Here is a 13,433-nt window from a genome sequence, read left to right on the forward strand (position 1 = left end):
TTCAACACAGCAACGCCAAAGATAGCAGAAGATAATGGCGACAACTTCAGTACAAAGCACACACAAATATGCATCTATCGATACAATGTCCAGCCATGTGTAAGGCCAGGGACACAGCACCCAGAACATACAGAGAACCTCTAGAAATCAATAAGCTGATGAAGCCGGGTGTGAGCCCACGCGGCTGGGGCCCGCGCTAGGTCCTGCTCACCGGGCCAGGCAGGGACAGCTCCCGCCCCCAGGCCCTCCCAGAGCGCGCCTGGGAACTAGCCCGGTCCTCCTTAAGCGGGGAGGCGGCGGGGAAGCTCCGGCCGGGGCTCCGCCCCGGGGTTGCCTTTCCCTTAGAAGGCAAAGCCCCAAGCCTCGCCTCCAGCCGGCGGAGAGTCGCGCAGTGCTGCCCGAGCTCCCCTCGCCCCCGACGACGCCGCCAGAGCCCCGGGAGGGCCCGAGGCCCCGCGCACTCGGCGCTCCAGCCGGCTCGGCGTAGACTGGGCGGGCACCGGGGCGGGGCGCGCGGCCTCGCCGGTTTGAATGGAAGGATCTCGAGCGGCGGGGGCGGCGGCCCGCAGGTCCTGAAGCCCGCAGTAGTCCCCGGCCCCCGCGCCCGAGACATGCGGCGGGAGAGGTGAGCGGGCGGGCGGAGCCTTGGGGACGGCGAGGCCGGGGACAGGCACCGAGGATCGCGAGGCGCGGAGGCGGGCGGCCCAGGACGCGGGGCCGGGCCGGGGTCCCGGCGGCCGCCGGCAGGACGCAGATCGGGCCCTGCCCACGCCTCCGTCGCCCCGCGCACTAGTCTGCGCGCGCGGGTGCGGCGGCCCCGGAGCAAATCGCCATTTCGCCGCGGTCCCTCCTACCCTCGGCGGCCGCGAGGATCCTTGTGGTTGAGCTTGGCATCTGAAAGAATGTGACTCCGCGCTTTTAAAGATCTGGAGCACCAACCGGAGCGCTCACCCGCAGCCGGCCGGCCGGAGCCCTGCCCCGGAGCCCAGCCCCGCCCGGCCTGCCGGTGCGCCCCGGCGCGCGCCGCGCCCCCTCCCCGCGCCCCGCTGCCCGCCCTCCGCGCGGCCGGCCTTCCCCTTCGCAGCCCGGCCGGGGCGACAGGGCGGGCCCGTCTGAGCGCCGTCTGCCCGCAGGTGCGGCGCCCCCCGCCCTCGTCCCCGCCATGGAGGTGCTGCGGCGCTCCTCGGTCTTCGCCGCCGAGATCATGGACGCCTTTGACCGCTCGCCCACCGACAAGGAGCTGGTGGCCCAGGCCAAGGCTCTCGGCCGCGAGTTCGTGCACGCGCGACTGCTGCGCGCTGGCCTCTCCTGGAGCGCGCCCGAGCGCGCCGCGCCGGTCCCCGGCGGCCGCCTGGCGGAGGTGTGCGCCGTGCTGCTGCGCCTGGGTGAGTGCGGGCTCCGGCCGGCCGGCCGGCGGGGTCCCCAGGCTGCCCCTTCCAGCCGGTCGGGCGGACACGCAGCGGCTCGGGTACAGCTGTCCTTGCACTGGCAGCCCACCGGGTAGCCGGGCTTCTGTCTTCCCTCCGGGGCAGGGAGGGGACTGGTCCTGGTGCCCTGAGGGATCTATCGCGCAAGGCGGGCGGGGTTCCCTCCAGCACCCACCTCTCCTAGCTCCCCCGTCAGCTGGCCTGTGCACCCGCCAGACCTACTGTCTGCCTGCTGAGCCCAGATTGCACACATCCTGGCCATAAAGAATAGAAAACTCCAGGAGGAATGATGTTTTCGTGGCTAAATTTCCAGAGTGACCCTTGTACTCAGCTGGGCACAAAAATCCTTTGTCGGACCACGTGTCCTGATGTTTGTTTTGGAAAATAGGTCCTCACAGTTACTGGCTGCAGTCCTGTGTGGGCTGCTCTTTTCTCTGGGTTTGGAGGCCTCCCCGGGCTCCTGCGGAAATTAGTGCCCAGGAGACCAGAAACTGTGTGAGGCTGGGTAGCCGCGAACCCCGCCTGCACAGCTTGCTGTGTAGACGTTGGTGGGGGGTTGATTCCAGGGTCATCGGGCTTAACTGTCTCCATCTTCTCCAAGGACCGCAGAGAGGGAGGGACCCTCTCAGCTGACTCATTCAACCCATCTCGCCATGGGGACGAAGGTTGCCCAGTTCTACACCGCCCGGCGTGACCTTCCACGTGGGGAGTGTGCACTCAGGGGGGCGTGGGGGCACACGCCCCCAATGGGTGGCTCTCCAGACAGAGTGGGTTGAGAGACTGGCCCAGGACCCTGGGTTGGAGGGAGCACCCCGTGGAAGGGGATGCCCGCCTCTTCTCAGGCTGGCCCTCGTGTTCTGTGGACCCTGGGGGCAAGGCTGTGTAGACCTGGTCTGCCCAGGAGTGTTGGCGTGGTGTGCAGCTGAGAGCTGCAGGAGGGTGGTGTCCCACCTGGGCCTTGGGGGAGGGGAGCATGTGGGATTTGAGGTTTCAGCCAAAGGTCCAGAGTGCCTGTGCTCCCCTGAGGCCAGGGCTCAAACCGTTTCTTCCAGCTGGGCTGTAGGGACAAGCCTGGGCTGAACGTTCCAGAGGGCCCTGGAGAATTCGGTATCTCGGGCTGCTGAGAGGCCCCTGGAATGGCCAGGAGGAAGTCCTTCCTTTGTCCTGGCCTGCCCTGTGGCCCTGCTGGCCCCCAGCTCCCCAGCCTTGCCTGGAACAGGGCCTCAGGCCAGGGTCCCTGTTGTTTGAACTTGTCTGGAAAGCCCTGCTGTGGGCTCCGCTAATCACTGTCCTTCCCGAACTGTGACCTCGGATCCAGGGAGCCTGGGATGCTTCCGGCCTGGACTGGGGGAGCAGAGTCCAGCCAAGTGCCCCACGCTGGCCCTCCGCAGGCCCAGGCCTCGGGGCCCTCCCCAGGCTGCTTTCACGGCCAGTCCCTGGGCTCAGCGTCTGCCAGGTGGCTGAGGGGACCCTGGAGGGAGGTAGCTTGGACCCCCAGTGTGCGGCCCTTGTGAGCTGCTCTACGTGAGCCCCCTGCCTCTTGTCACGGCCTGGAGCCGTCCCCATCCCCAGCACCCGCAGCCCCTCCCCGGCACAGACGCCCAGCTCTGGGAGCAGCAGCAAACAGGAAGAGGCGGGGGGCGCGCCCCCACAGCTGGTCTCTTGGGGCCAGTCCCCAGTCGCCCCCCGGGTCTGTGCGTGGGAATGGCTGGCCAGGCCCGCCCTGGGAGTTTCCATGCCACCGCCCCCATGGCTCCACCAGCCTCAGTCCCGCTCTGGCTTCAGATCTTCCTGAACTGGACGGAGTGCAGCTGGCCCCAGGGCCGACGCGTTGCCCTTATCACCGGGCCCTCCAATGGGAAGCATTTCCCTGTTTGCTCTGGCTGGAGAAGCGGCCGGGCTGGGGGACACCTAGTGCGTGGGCCGTGAGGGGCTCCGGCGCGCCCCTGCGGACATGGTGTAGACGGGGCCCTGTGAGGGCGTTCCTCCACTGATGGGCATCCCCGCCGGGCACCAGGAGCCCAGGCCTGCCGCCTCCGGGCAGCGGCTTGGTCTCTGGTTTCCTGAATGACGCTGGGCCTGGTGAGGCTGCCCCTCCCCGAGGCAGCCGCGGGCTCCCCACCTGTGTGGGGTCGCTGGCCCCCACCCTGCCCACGTTGGGGCTGGCCGCCTGCCCGGGCAGCTTGCTGTGTGCTGTGAGTCACCGAGCAGGCACGCCCGGGATTCCCGCCGCACCGGCCCAGCCGGCTCTGCCCTGGGGAGGGGGGGCGTGGCTGACTTCTCAGAGGGGCAGCCCACAGGCAGGTCTGGGGTGACTACCGCACCTCCCTGGCCTTGTCCCTGGGGACCCTGGGGGTGGTGTCAAGTGGGTGGGCATGGGACAGGTCGGAGGTCAGGGATCAGGCTGGGGTCAGGGCCCCCTCTGCGGCTGTGGGCTGGCCCCCTGGCCCGTGGGACCCCTCTGACCCACCCCTGGTCCCGCGCAGCGGACGAGCTGGAGCTGATCCGGCCCAGTGTCTACCGCAACGTGGCCCGCCAGCTGAACCTCTCCCTGCAGTCGGAGACCGTGGTGACCGACGCCTTCCTGGCTGTGGCGACCCAGATCTTTTCTGCAGGTGAGGCTTCGTGTCTAGGCCGGGGACCCACGGTGCCAGCGGGGCCTGGGGCCTGGGAGTTGTCAGGGCCGGGGCTGCAGCACAGGTGGGCTTGTCCGGGAACCTCCCTGGGTCCGAGGGCATGGGCCCCTCGTGGGGTTCTGGGGCTGCCCTGGCCGGAAGTCCTGGCTGGTGGTGTGTGTCAGGCTACCAGCTGGCGCTGCTGCTCGCTTGGGCTTCTCGCAGTGCGGTGCCCACTCCCTGGCAGCTGGAGTGGGCGCTGCCAGGCTCCTGGAACCTGAAAAGTTGCGGGGTTGCTGCACTGGAGTCTGCTGGGCAGAGGCATGTTGCCAGCCGGCCCCCCACGGGAGCGGTGCTCTGCAGTGGGGGTGCCTCACCTGGCATTTGCTGGCCCACAGCCCATGGGTTCCTAGAGCCCCTCTGGGCCCCGGCGACGGGCAGTGTGTATCCCTGTCACCTCCTTCCCTCACTTCCTCACCTGAGGGCACCTCCTGCTGCTCCTGTCCACACACCTGCCTCCAGGCTCACAGGAGACCCCCGGACTCGTCCCCAGGCCCCTCCCGTCCCCACGTCCCCTCCTGGGGAGCCCGTGGGCTCCCTGTGGCCCACCTGTGAGCGGGTGCCCAGCTCAGTGCACCCGCCTCGGTCCTGGGTTCTGGTATGGGGCAGGCGCCAGGCGTTGCTGGGCGTCCTGGAGCAGAGCCCCTCCCAGGGACAGCACCTTCTCCTTGGCCGACCCGGCATGCCCCCCGGCGCCCGGAGCTGCATTGGCCGGGGACCCTGAGGCATGGATGGTGGTCCCGGCCTCGGGGAGGGGTCCACGCGGGCCCACAGCTGAGTGCTCGGGGCTGCATCCCAGCTGGAGGACAGGTGTGAGTGGCCAGGCAGCATTGGGAGTGGGGAGGGCCCCCTTCCCCCTGGGGCTTTGGGGGCACAACCTGATGCAGAGGAGGGCCCCAGGCAGCCCGGAGGCCTCGAGCCCTTGGCTGACTGGTGCTGTGACCTGGTGCTCGCCCCGCCTTTGCTCAGCCGAGGCGTGCTTAGCACTGGAGGGCTTCGGGGCAGAGGAGCCTGGACCACCATCCCTGCCCCGAGGGGGACCCTCCACTCACCCACTGAAGACAGAGGGCCAGATGGAGGGGCTGCAGGCCCGTCAGAGGCCCCGTCTGCTGACCCCACCCTCGGGGTGTTGCCTCCTTGTGTCCCCCTCTGAGGAGGCCTCCCGACCCCTGGCAGGCAGGCCGGCATTGAAGGTGCAGGACACGGGACCGCCAGCTGCGGGCCAGCCTCCACAGGGTCAGCGCGGCTCTCCGTGCAGCGGTCACCAAGGGCAGGACCCCGAGGGGTGGGGAGAGATCAGGGTGCCCTGGAGGGCCTGACAGCCCTCCCCCGGGTGGGGCTCGGGGGCATCCAGGCTGGCCTGGTGGAGAAGGCAGTTAGAGGGGCCAGGCAGGAAGGGGCACGGTGGGCACCCGGAGCTGTCTGCCACGCTGGGCTCCCCCACCACCCCCCGGGCCGTCCCGGCCTGACGCCGGCGTGTGGGTGGCCGCCTGTGTGTGTCTCCGAGCTGTCGGGCGGGCAGCTGGTTTATGAGCCGAGGCCTGGCTTTAAAAGGAAGGGTCATTTCTGGGAATGCGGCCTGGCGGGCGGGGGCCGGGGCCCAGGGCGGTGGCGGGAGGGTGGGGGGCCGGCCGGAGCGTCCAGCCCTGCCTGCCCAGCCCGCTTAGGGCTGGCGACCAGAGATGGGCCCAGAAGGGCTGTGGGTTCCAGGAGGGCCCCGGAGGCCGGGAGGGAGGTGTGTCCTGGGGATGGAGTGCGTGGAGCTCAGTCTGAAACCGCTGGGGCTGTACCCCACCGACCTGGGCCCAAGTTCCCCGGCTGCCGGCCCACCCTCCCCGGGCCGGGCTCCGCCCCCAGCCGGCTCCGCCCCCTCCTCGCGGCAGCCCCCATGCCCGCCTGCCCCCTCGTCGCTGTGTGCAGGCCGTTTCTCGACCTCTCTGGACCGCAGAACTCCTACGGCCTGTCCCCGCATAGGGGCCTGGCCCGCTGACCCCGGGGCTGGACCCGCGTCCCCTTCACCCTCCTGGGCAGCCCCTCTTCTCTGTGGCTGTGGCCGGTGGGGTGGGCGGCTCCAGGACTGCAGGGTAGGGCTTGGGTGCCCGCCACGTGCCGACACCCTGATGCTGCCGAGCCCCCCACACGCAGCGGCGGGGTGACGCTCACGCTGCGTCTTGGCTGAAGGGGCTTCTCTGTTCCCTTTTGTGGGAAAACATGAAGTTGGCAAGTATTTTCATTTTTTTACTTCTCATTACAAGAAGAAAGTATTTTACCATGAAAAGATAAAAAACATGAGATAAAGTACTCTCAGAAATCTGTGCTAAAAAGGCAGCCTCCTTTAAACATGAGCAAAGGAATCTAAATAGTCGTCTCTTCCGAGATGTCTGTGAGAAGTCGCTGACCTTCATCAGTCACCAGGGAAATGCACGCCCAGCCACGAGACTCCAGCTCGCACCCCCTGGGGGTGGAGGCAGGCCTTCGGAACCCAGCTCGGGAGGCCTCGAGGCGCGAGCCGCCACGGTGGACCTCGTGTCTGTGTCTTCAGTGGGGTGACCCTGATGGCGTCCCCCACCTGAGCCCGCAGCTCCATGCCCCGGGGTTCGCCCCTGAGAAGGGAAGCCACATGTCCACACGAGGGCTTGTCTGTGAGCCTTCAGACCCTCCGCCAGCAGCGGAGGGACCCCACCCAGGTTCTCCTGACTGGTGGTCGGCCCACGCGATGGAGCCTTGCTCCAACGTGACAAGGAACGCGGTGGTGATGCGCAGGATGATGCGAGGAACCTGGAAAACGTTTTGCTCCCTGAGGAGTCGGAAACAAGAGGGGACCTACTGTGTGATTTGATTCACGTGAAATGTCCAGAGCATCCACAGAGACGAGGAGAGGAGAGGCTGCCAGGAGCTGGGGTGACGGGGACGCCGTTCTCATGGGGACAGGGACTTGGAGTGAACACGCCCGGAAGTCAGCAGTGGAGGTGGTTGTGAACACTGTCAACACGCCAAGAACACTGGATCTCTCTTTTTTTTTTATTTTTGAGCTGAAAGTGCAGTCTGACCATTGGAGCACCAAGGAAGTCCCATCTGGGTCTTCTTTTTAAAATTTTTGGATCTCACACTTCAAAAGGATGGACTGATGGCAGTGAGACTGCTGTGTGCTCAGTTGCTCGGTCGTGTCCAACTCTTTTCGACCCGGTGGACTGCAGCCCGCCAGGCTCCTCTGTCCATGGGGTTGTTTAGGCAAGAATGCTGGAGGCAGTTGCCATGCCCTCCTCCAGGGGATCTTCCCGACCCAGGGATCCAACCCAGGTCTCCCACGTGGCTGGCTGGTTCTTTACCACCTGAGCCACCAGGGAAGCCCGGTAGTGAGATCGTATCTCCATAAAAAATAACGCTAAGAGCTCAGAGAAAATAGGGCATACGCAAGACCCACGCGGGAGACCAGCCTGCTGGCAGCTCCCAGACCAGAGCTTTTCTCTCCAGGTCCAACGTGGCAGTCACGTGGAGCCCACGTGTCCACCTGGGGCGCCGAGTCCAGGGGGCCCGCCAGGGCCGGTGCGCTGTGAGCAGCTGGTGAACGGGGAGCACGGTGTGGTGGCGCCATCCCCAGGACATGGCGCCCTCGTGGCCTGGGTGCCCCTTGGAGAGGGCCCGTGAGCAGAGCCCTGAGGGTGGGCAGTCTCGTGGGTGGCGCTGAGCCTGGCGGAGTGGGCCCAAGGCCAGCGGCAGGAGGGGGTCCCGGGGGCCAGGGCCGGCTCGGGGGCTTCAGACGTGGGCCTGCTTTGAAGGGGTGGGAGTCAAAGCACCAGGTGGGCCTGGTTCATGGGGTTTTTACATTTGCGTTTAACTGAGGTGAAATTCACGTGGTATCTGATTAACCATTTGATTCGTTGCTGTCACCTTGGGGTGCGTGTGGTCGGGCTCCCCGACACCTGGGCCCGCGCTGGGAGCTCGGCGTCTGGGTCACGGAACCCTGAGGGAGGCCCCGGTTAAGCGTCTAGAGTGCGATTCGGCGCATCTGTCCACCCGCAGGGCTACGCAGCCCTCGACACCCAGCGGCTGCCTCGATATCCGGCAGCTGCCACTGCCGGCCCCGGGGCCCACCGCTCTGCCTCCGTCTCCACGGCCCCGCTGGCCCTGCCGCGTCAGGAATGCACTCCCACTCGAGTCTGCGTTTCAGCAGGCGTGGTCCTGGCCCCGTCAGAGCTCCTGCCTTGGGAGGCCAGATGACCTTCTGTTGTGCAGATGGCCCACTTCGCGCCCTCCCACTCCCGAATCTTCCTGTCTTGCCATTTCCACCTCCTGGTGACTGTGAACAAGCATCCATTTGCCTTGTCTTGTGCTCCTGTGACCTACCGTCCCCGGGAATGGGGGTCCGGGGCCTGCGTTCCCCACCTGTGCTATTCCTGCCAGACCAGGGCCCGGCCCCCAGGGGGTGTCCTCTCACCGGTGATGCCAGGTGCCCTCAGATGCCTTTCCCGTCACAGGGACCAGGCTGCACAGTTACCTGGATCCACACATTGCCACTTTGAATTTTCAACCTCATAGACTATCCTTTACATCTTGTTTTAATTGACGCTTCTTTGACTATCAGGGAGGGTAAGCATTTTTCACATGTCTAGTGTATTCAGTTCAGTTCAGTCGCTCAGTTGTGTCCAGCTCTCTGCCACCCCGTGGACTGCAGCACGCCAGGCCTTCCAGTCCATCACCAACTCCCGGAGCCTGCTCAAACTCATGTCCATTAAGCCGGTGATGCCATCCAACCATCTCATCCTCTGTCGTCTCCTTCTCCCACCTTCAGTCTTTCCCAGGATCAGGGTCTTTTCCAATAAGTCAGCTCTTTCCATTAGGTTGCCAAAGTATTGGAGCTTCAGCTTCAGCATCAGTCCCTCCAATGAATATTCAGGACTGATTTCCTTTAGGATTGACTGGTTTGATCTCCCTGCAGTTCAAGGGACTCTCAAGAGTCTTCTCCAACACCACAGTTCAAAAGCATCAATTCTTTGGCAGTCAGCTTTCTTTATAGTCCACCTTTCACATCCATACATGACTGCTGGAAAAACCATAGCTTTGACTGGATGGACCTTAGTTGGCAAAGTAATGTCTCTGCTTTTTAATATGCTCTCTAGGCTGGTCATAGCTTTTCTTCCAAGGAGCAAGCATCTTTTAATTTCATGGCTGCAGTCACCGTCCGCGGTGATTTTGGAGCCCCCCCCCAAAAAATAAAGTCTCTCACTGTTGCCACTGTTTCCCCATCTCTTTGCCATGAAGTGATGGGACCAGATGCCATGATCTTAGTTTTCTGAAAGCTGAATTTTAAGCCAACTTTTTCACTTTCCTCTTTCACTTTCATCAAGAAGTCGCTTTAGCTCTTTGCTTTCTGCTGTAAGGGTGGTGTCAACTGCATAGCTGAGGTTATTGATATTTCTCCCAGCAATCTTGTTCTTCATCCACCCTGGCATTTCACATGATGTACTCTGCATGTAAGTTAAATAAGCAAGGTGACAATGTGCAGCCTTGATGTACTTCTTTCCCAATTTGGAACCAGTCTGTTGTTCCATGTACAGTTCTAACTGTTGCTTCTTGACCTGCCTGCAGATTTCTCAGTGGCCACAGGACTGGAAAAGGTCAGTTTTCATTCCAGTCCCAAAGAAAGGCAATGCCAAAGGATGTTCAAACTACCGAACAATTACACTCATCTCACACGCTAGCAAAGTAATGCTCAAAATTCTTCAAGCCAGGCTTCAACAGTATGTGAACCGTGAACTTCCAGATGTTCAAGCTGGATTTAGAAAAGGCAGAGGAACCAGAGATCAAATTGCCAACATCTATTGGATCATCGAAAAAGCAAGAGAGTTTCAGAAAAACATCTGCTACTGCTAAATCACTTCAGTCGTGTCCGACTCTGTGTGACCCCATAGACGGCAGCCCACCAGGCTCCCCCGTCCCTGGGATGCTCCAGGCAAGAACACTGGAGTGGGTTGCCCTTTCCTTCTTCAATGCATGAAAGTGAAAAGTGAAAGTGAAGTCACTCATCACTCAGTCACGTCTGACCCTCAGCAACCCCATGGACTGTAGCCTTCCAGGCTCCTCAATCCATGGGATTTTCCAGGCAAGAGTACTGGAGTGGGGTGCCATTGTCTTCTCCGTCTGCTTTATTGAGTACGTCTATTGTATTATTAGTATTTTTTACTTTGTGAATCCACTATTCATTTGTGTTCCCATTTCTTCAGAAACTGTTGAAAGTGAAAGTATTAGCTGCTCCGTTGTGTCTGACTCTGTGGGACCCATGGACTGTAGACCGCCAGCCCCCTCTGCTCGGATTTCCCAGACAAGAATCCTGGAGCGGGCAGCCATTCCCGCCTCCAGGGGGTCCTTTTCTTCCCTTGTCGTACAGAATCTCTTTATGTGTTAAGGAGCTTTTTATGACTGACAGGCATTCGTCCCCAGGTTGTCACACGTCTGTCCTTCCCCCAGGGAGGCTCTGTCTTAGTTCTGCCCTCAGCAGCTTGGTGCCTGGGGATGGCCCTTCCTGCCGGGCCTCAGCTTCTTTCCATGGCGAGCGCCCCGCTCTGTTCCGGGGACAGCCAGGCTGGGGCAGGTTCACCTTGAAGCTGCTTGCTGTTCAGTGCCTCCAGCGCCAGGTCCCTGAGCCCCCTTGACCCGCTCAGGTCCCTCTTTGCCAAACTGCTTTTCTACTCCATCGCTTTCTCCAGCAGAGGTGGGCTGGGTCGTCGCCGGGCTCTGGCCCTGGTGTGCAGGTGCAGAACAGAAGCTTAGGACATCTAAGAATGGCCCACGGGGCTGGCGGAGCTGACTTGAGCAGATGGTGGCCGGGAGTTGCACGCCGACCAGGTGACCTAGCTCCCTGTCTGACTGGGAGCTGGTGGTCAAGGCTGGCCCTGGGTGCTGACCCGGTCACCTTCGGGGTGGTGGGCGCGTGGCTCCAGGAGGCTCAGCCCTGTCGTGACGCTGCGGGCTGGCCTTGAGCGGGGCCTTGGTGGCCCTTGGTGACCAGCACCCTCTCTCCCTGCAGGTATCACGTGGGGCAAAGTTGTGTCCCTGTACTCCGTGGCCGCGGGGCTGGCCGTGGACTGTGTGCGGCAGGCCCAGCCCGCCCTGGTGCACGCCCTCGTCGACTGTCTCGGGGAGTTTGTGCGGAAGACGCTGGCAACCTGGCTGCGGAGGCGTGGTGGATGGGTGAGGGCGCCCGCGGGGTAGCGGGGTGACGGGCTGGAGGGGAGGCGGTTGTGGCTGGGGCTGCATCCCTGCCCCAAGGCTGACCCGGGGCATGCCCGCCCCCCAGAGCTAAGCCTGCTGCCCTGCCCACTGGGGGGTCAGAGCCACGTTCCACCTCTGTCTCTGGGTCCCCCATCATCTGCCCAGCGCTGGCCCGGCCCGGGGCTGCTGGAAGCGGTGCCTTCTTTGTAGAGTGGGTGGCGGCAGAGGTGTGTGCAGCCCACCGGCTGTGGGGACAGCAGTCAGTCCTGGGCTGGGGTTGGAGCCACGGTGGAGGCGGAGCGGCGCGGGCAGGAAAGGTCTGACTGCCAGGGTGACTCATGGCAGGCGGGACATGGGCAGCTCTGTCCCCTGCCCGTCCTGTCCTTGGGCCCGGCGGGGCTGGGCACCGGGGCAGCCAGGATGCTGACTGCCAGTGCGGCCAGAGGTCAGGCTCCGGGGCTGCGCTCCTTAGCAGGACTAGGGAGAAACAGGGAAGTGAGGAGTGGCTGCCCGCTGGGCTCCTGTTCTAAGGGGTTGTCCCCCACGGCGTCTGCAAGGGGACATGGAAGTGCCCTGCTCAGGAGAGTCCTGCCTCTTCACGGCCGACCTCGGGCCTTTGTCCAGCTGGACCGCAGGCACCCCGTCAAGCGGCACAGCCGCCTTGGGTGGGGCGGGACTGCGTCTCCCGCGCCCTGACAGTGCCCTCTCCCCTCCCAGACGGACGTGCTCAAGTGCGTGGTCAGCACCGACCCGGGCCTGCGCTCGCACTGGCTGGTGGCCGCGCTCTGCAGCTTTGGCCGCTTCCTGAAGGCAGCCTTCTTCATGCTGTTGCCGGAGAGATGAGATGCCGGCTCAGGCAGGAGCCCAGGGGGCCCTCCGCCCCACCCGAGCTGGGAAGACCCTCGGAGCTGCCCCCGAGTGGACGCTGGAGACCCTGCCCTGAGCCCCTCCTCCAAAGCCCAGGCCCTCTGGATGGAGGCGTGAGGGTCTCCCCCAGGCCTGGAGCTGGGCTTCAGTGCCAACCCTTCTGCCCTGGAAGCCCTGCCCGCCCCCTTCTTCCTGGGCCAGAAGGCTGCGCCGCGTCCTGGCCCTAAAGCAGGAAGCGGGAGCCCCGTCCATGTCGGGACCGCATCAGGACTGGAGCTGGTCTCGGTCCTCGAGGGAGGGGCCGTGCACGTTCAGCCTGAAGGCGCCTCTGGCTTGGCTGAAGCTGGAGGCGCCGTGGGGCTGGCTGACCCTGCATACCGAGTGTGAGGCTGCTGTGGTGGCTCCTGATCTACTTCTGGGGGAATGTGTGCCCCATGCGTGTGTCGGGTTCCCCATGTGGCAGGGAGCCCTGGGCGCGAGAGCCCGTGGATGAGGACGATGGTGTGTGTCTGACCCCAATAAAGTGCAGTGGCCGTGGAGGGTGCCCATCTGCTGCCTGCACCCCCTCCCGCGACGGACGGTGGCAGCCCCACCATGATGGATCAGCATGCCGCCCTGGGGCCCCTCAGGGAGGCCGCCTCACTGCCCTGTACCTTGCCAGGCCCACGCGCACACGCGCATGCACACACTGGCCCTCATGTGCACACACTGGCCCTCGCGTGCACGCAGCCCTGCCCTTCACGGTGGCCAGCCTCCCCCCGTCCACGCCTCCCCACGACCTCCCACCGCAGTGCCCCTGGCCCTGATGGGGGCGGCCCGGCCACAGGCACACAGCTGGATGTGGCCTCTCTGCCCTGGCTCCCTTTCCGTACCAGGCAGGGGGCCGCAGACGGCCACACCAGCCGCCTGGCCCGCCTCCCGTGGGAAGAGCCAGAGGCCAGCTCCTATGCACACGGGCAGTCCTGCGCCCCCCTCAGGGCCCACCTCCCGGCCCCAGGCCCCCCAGGACCACTCTCCTCAGCTCCTTTCCTGGGGAGCGGGCAGGGGGCCAGCACCACCTCCCAGCTCTGCCTGCTCTATCCGCGGGGAGAGAGCATCTCTTGGGCGCCCGAGGCGGGAAGTCTGGGTGGTGGGGTGGGGGAGAGGAAGGGTCCCCTGGCACCCTGCTTCCCGTCACTGGGATCAGAAAAGCAGGTTTCTGATCAGGCCCCGCGGGGAGACTGGCTGTGGGGGGAGTGCTGGGCAGAAGATA

The 13,433-nt window shown here is 64.3% G+C and overlaps 1 protein-coding gene across 1 annotated transcript; it reads left to right on the top strand.

Moving 5' to 3' along the window:
* The first annotated feature begins 357 nt into the window (after positions 1–357).
* Positions 358–12,718, top strand: BOK (BCL2 family apoptosis regulator BOK). The gene is made up of 5 exons (XM_070368683.1): positions 358–625; positions 1,134–1,385; positions 3,914–4,042; positions 11,130–11,293; positions 12,032–12,718. The coding sequence occupies exons 2-5, from the start codon at positions 1,163–1,165 to the stop codon at positions 12,155–12,157; spliced, it is 642 nt and encodes a 213-aa protein (XP_070224784.1). The 5' UTR covers positions 358–625; positions 1,134–1,162; the 3' UTR covers positions 12,158–12,718.
* Positions 12,719–13,433: the final 715 nt, after the last annotated feature.

The sequence above is a fragment of the Bos mutus genome, chromosome 3, assembly GCF_027580195.1.
Source record: "Bos mutus isolate GX-2022 chromosome 3, NWIPB_WYAK_1.1, whole genome shotgun sequence".
NCBI lineage: Eukaryota > Metazoa > Chordata > Mammalia > Artiodactyla > Bovidae > Bos > Bos mutus.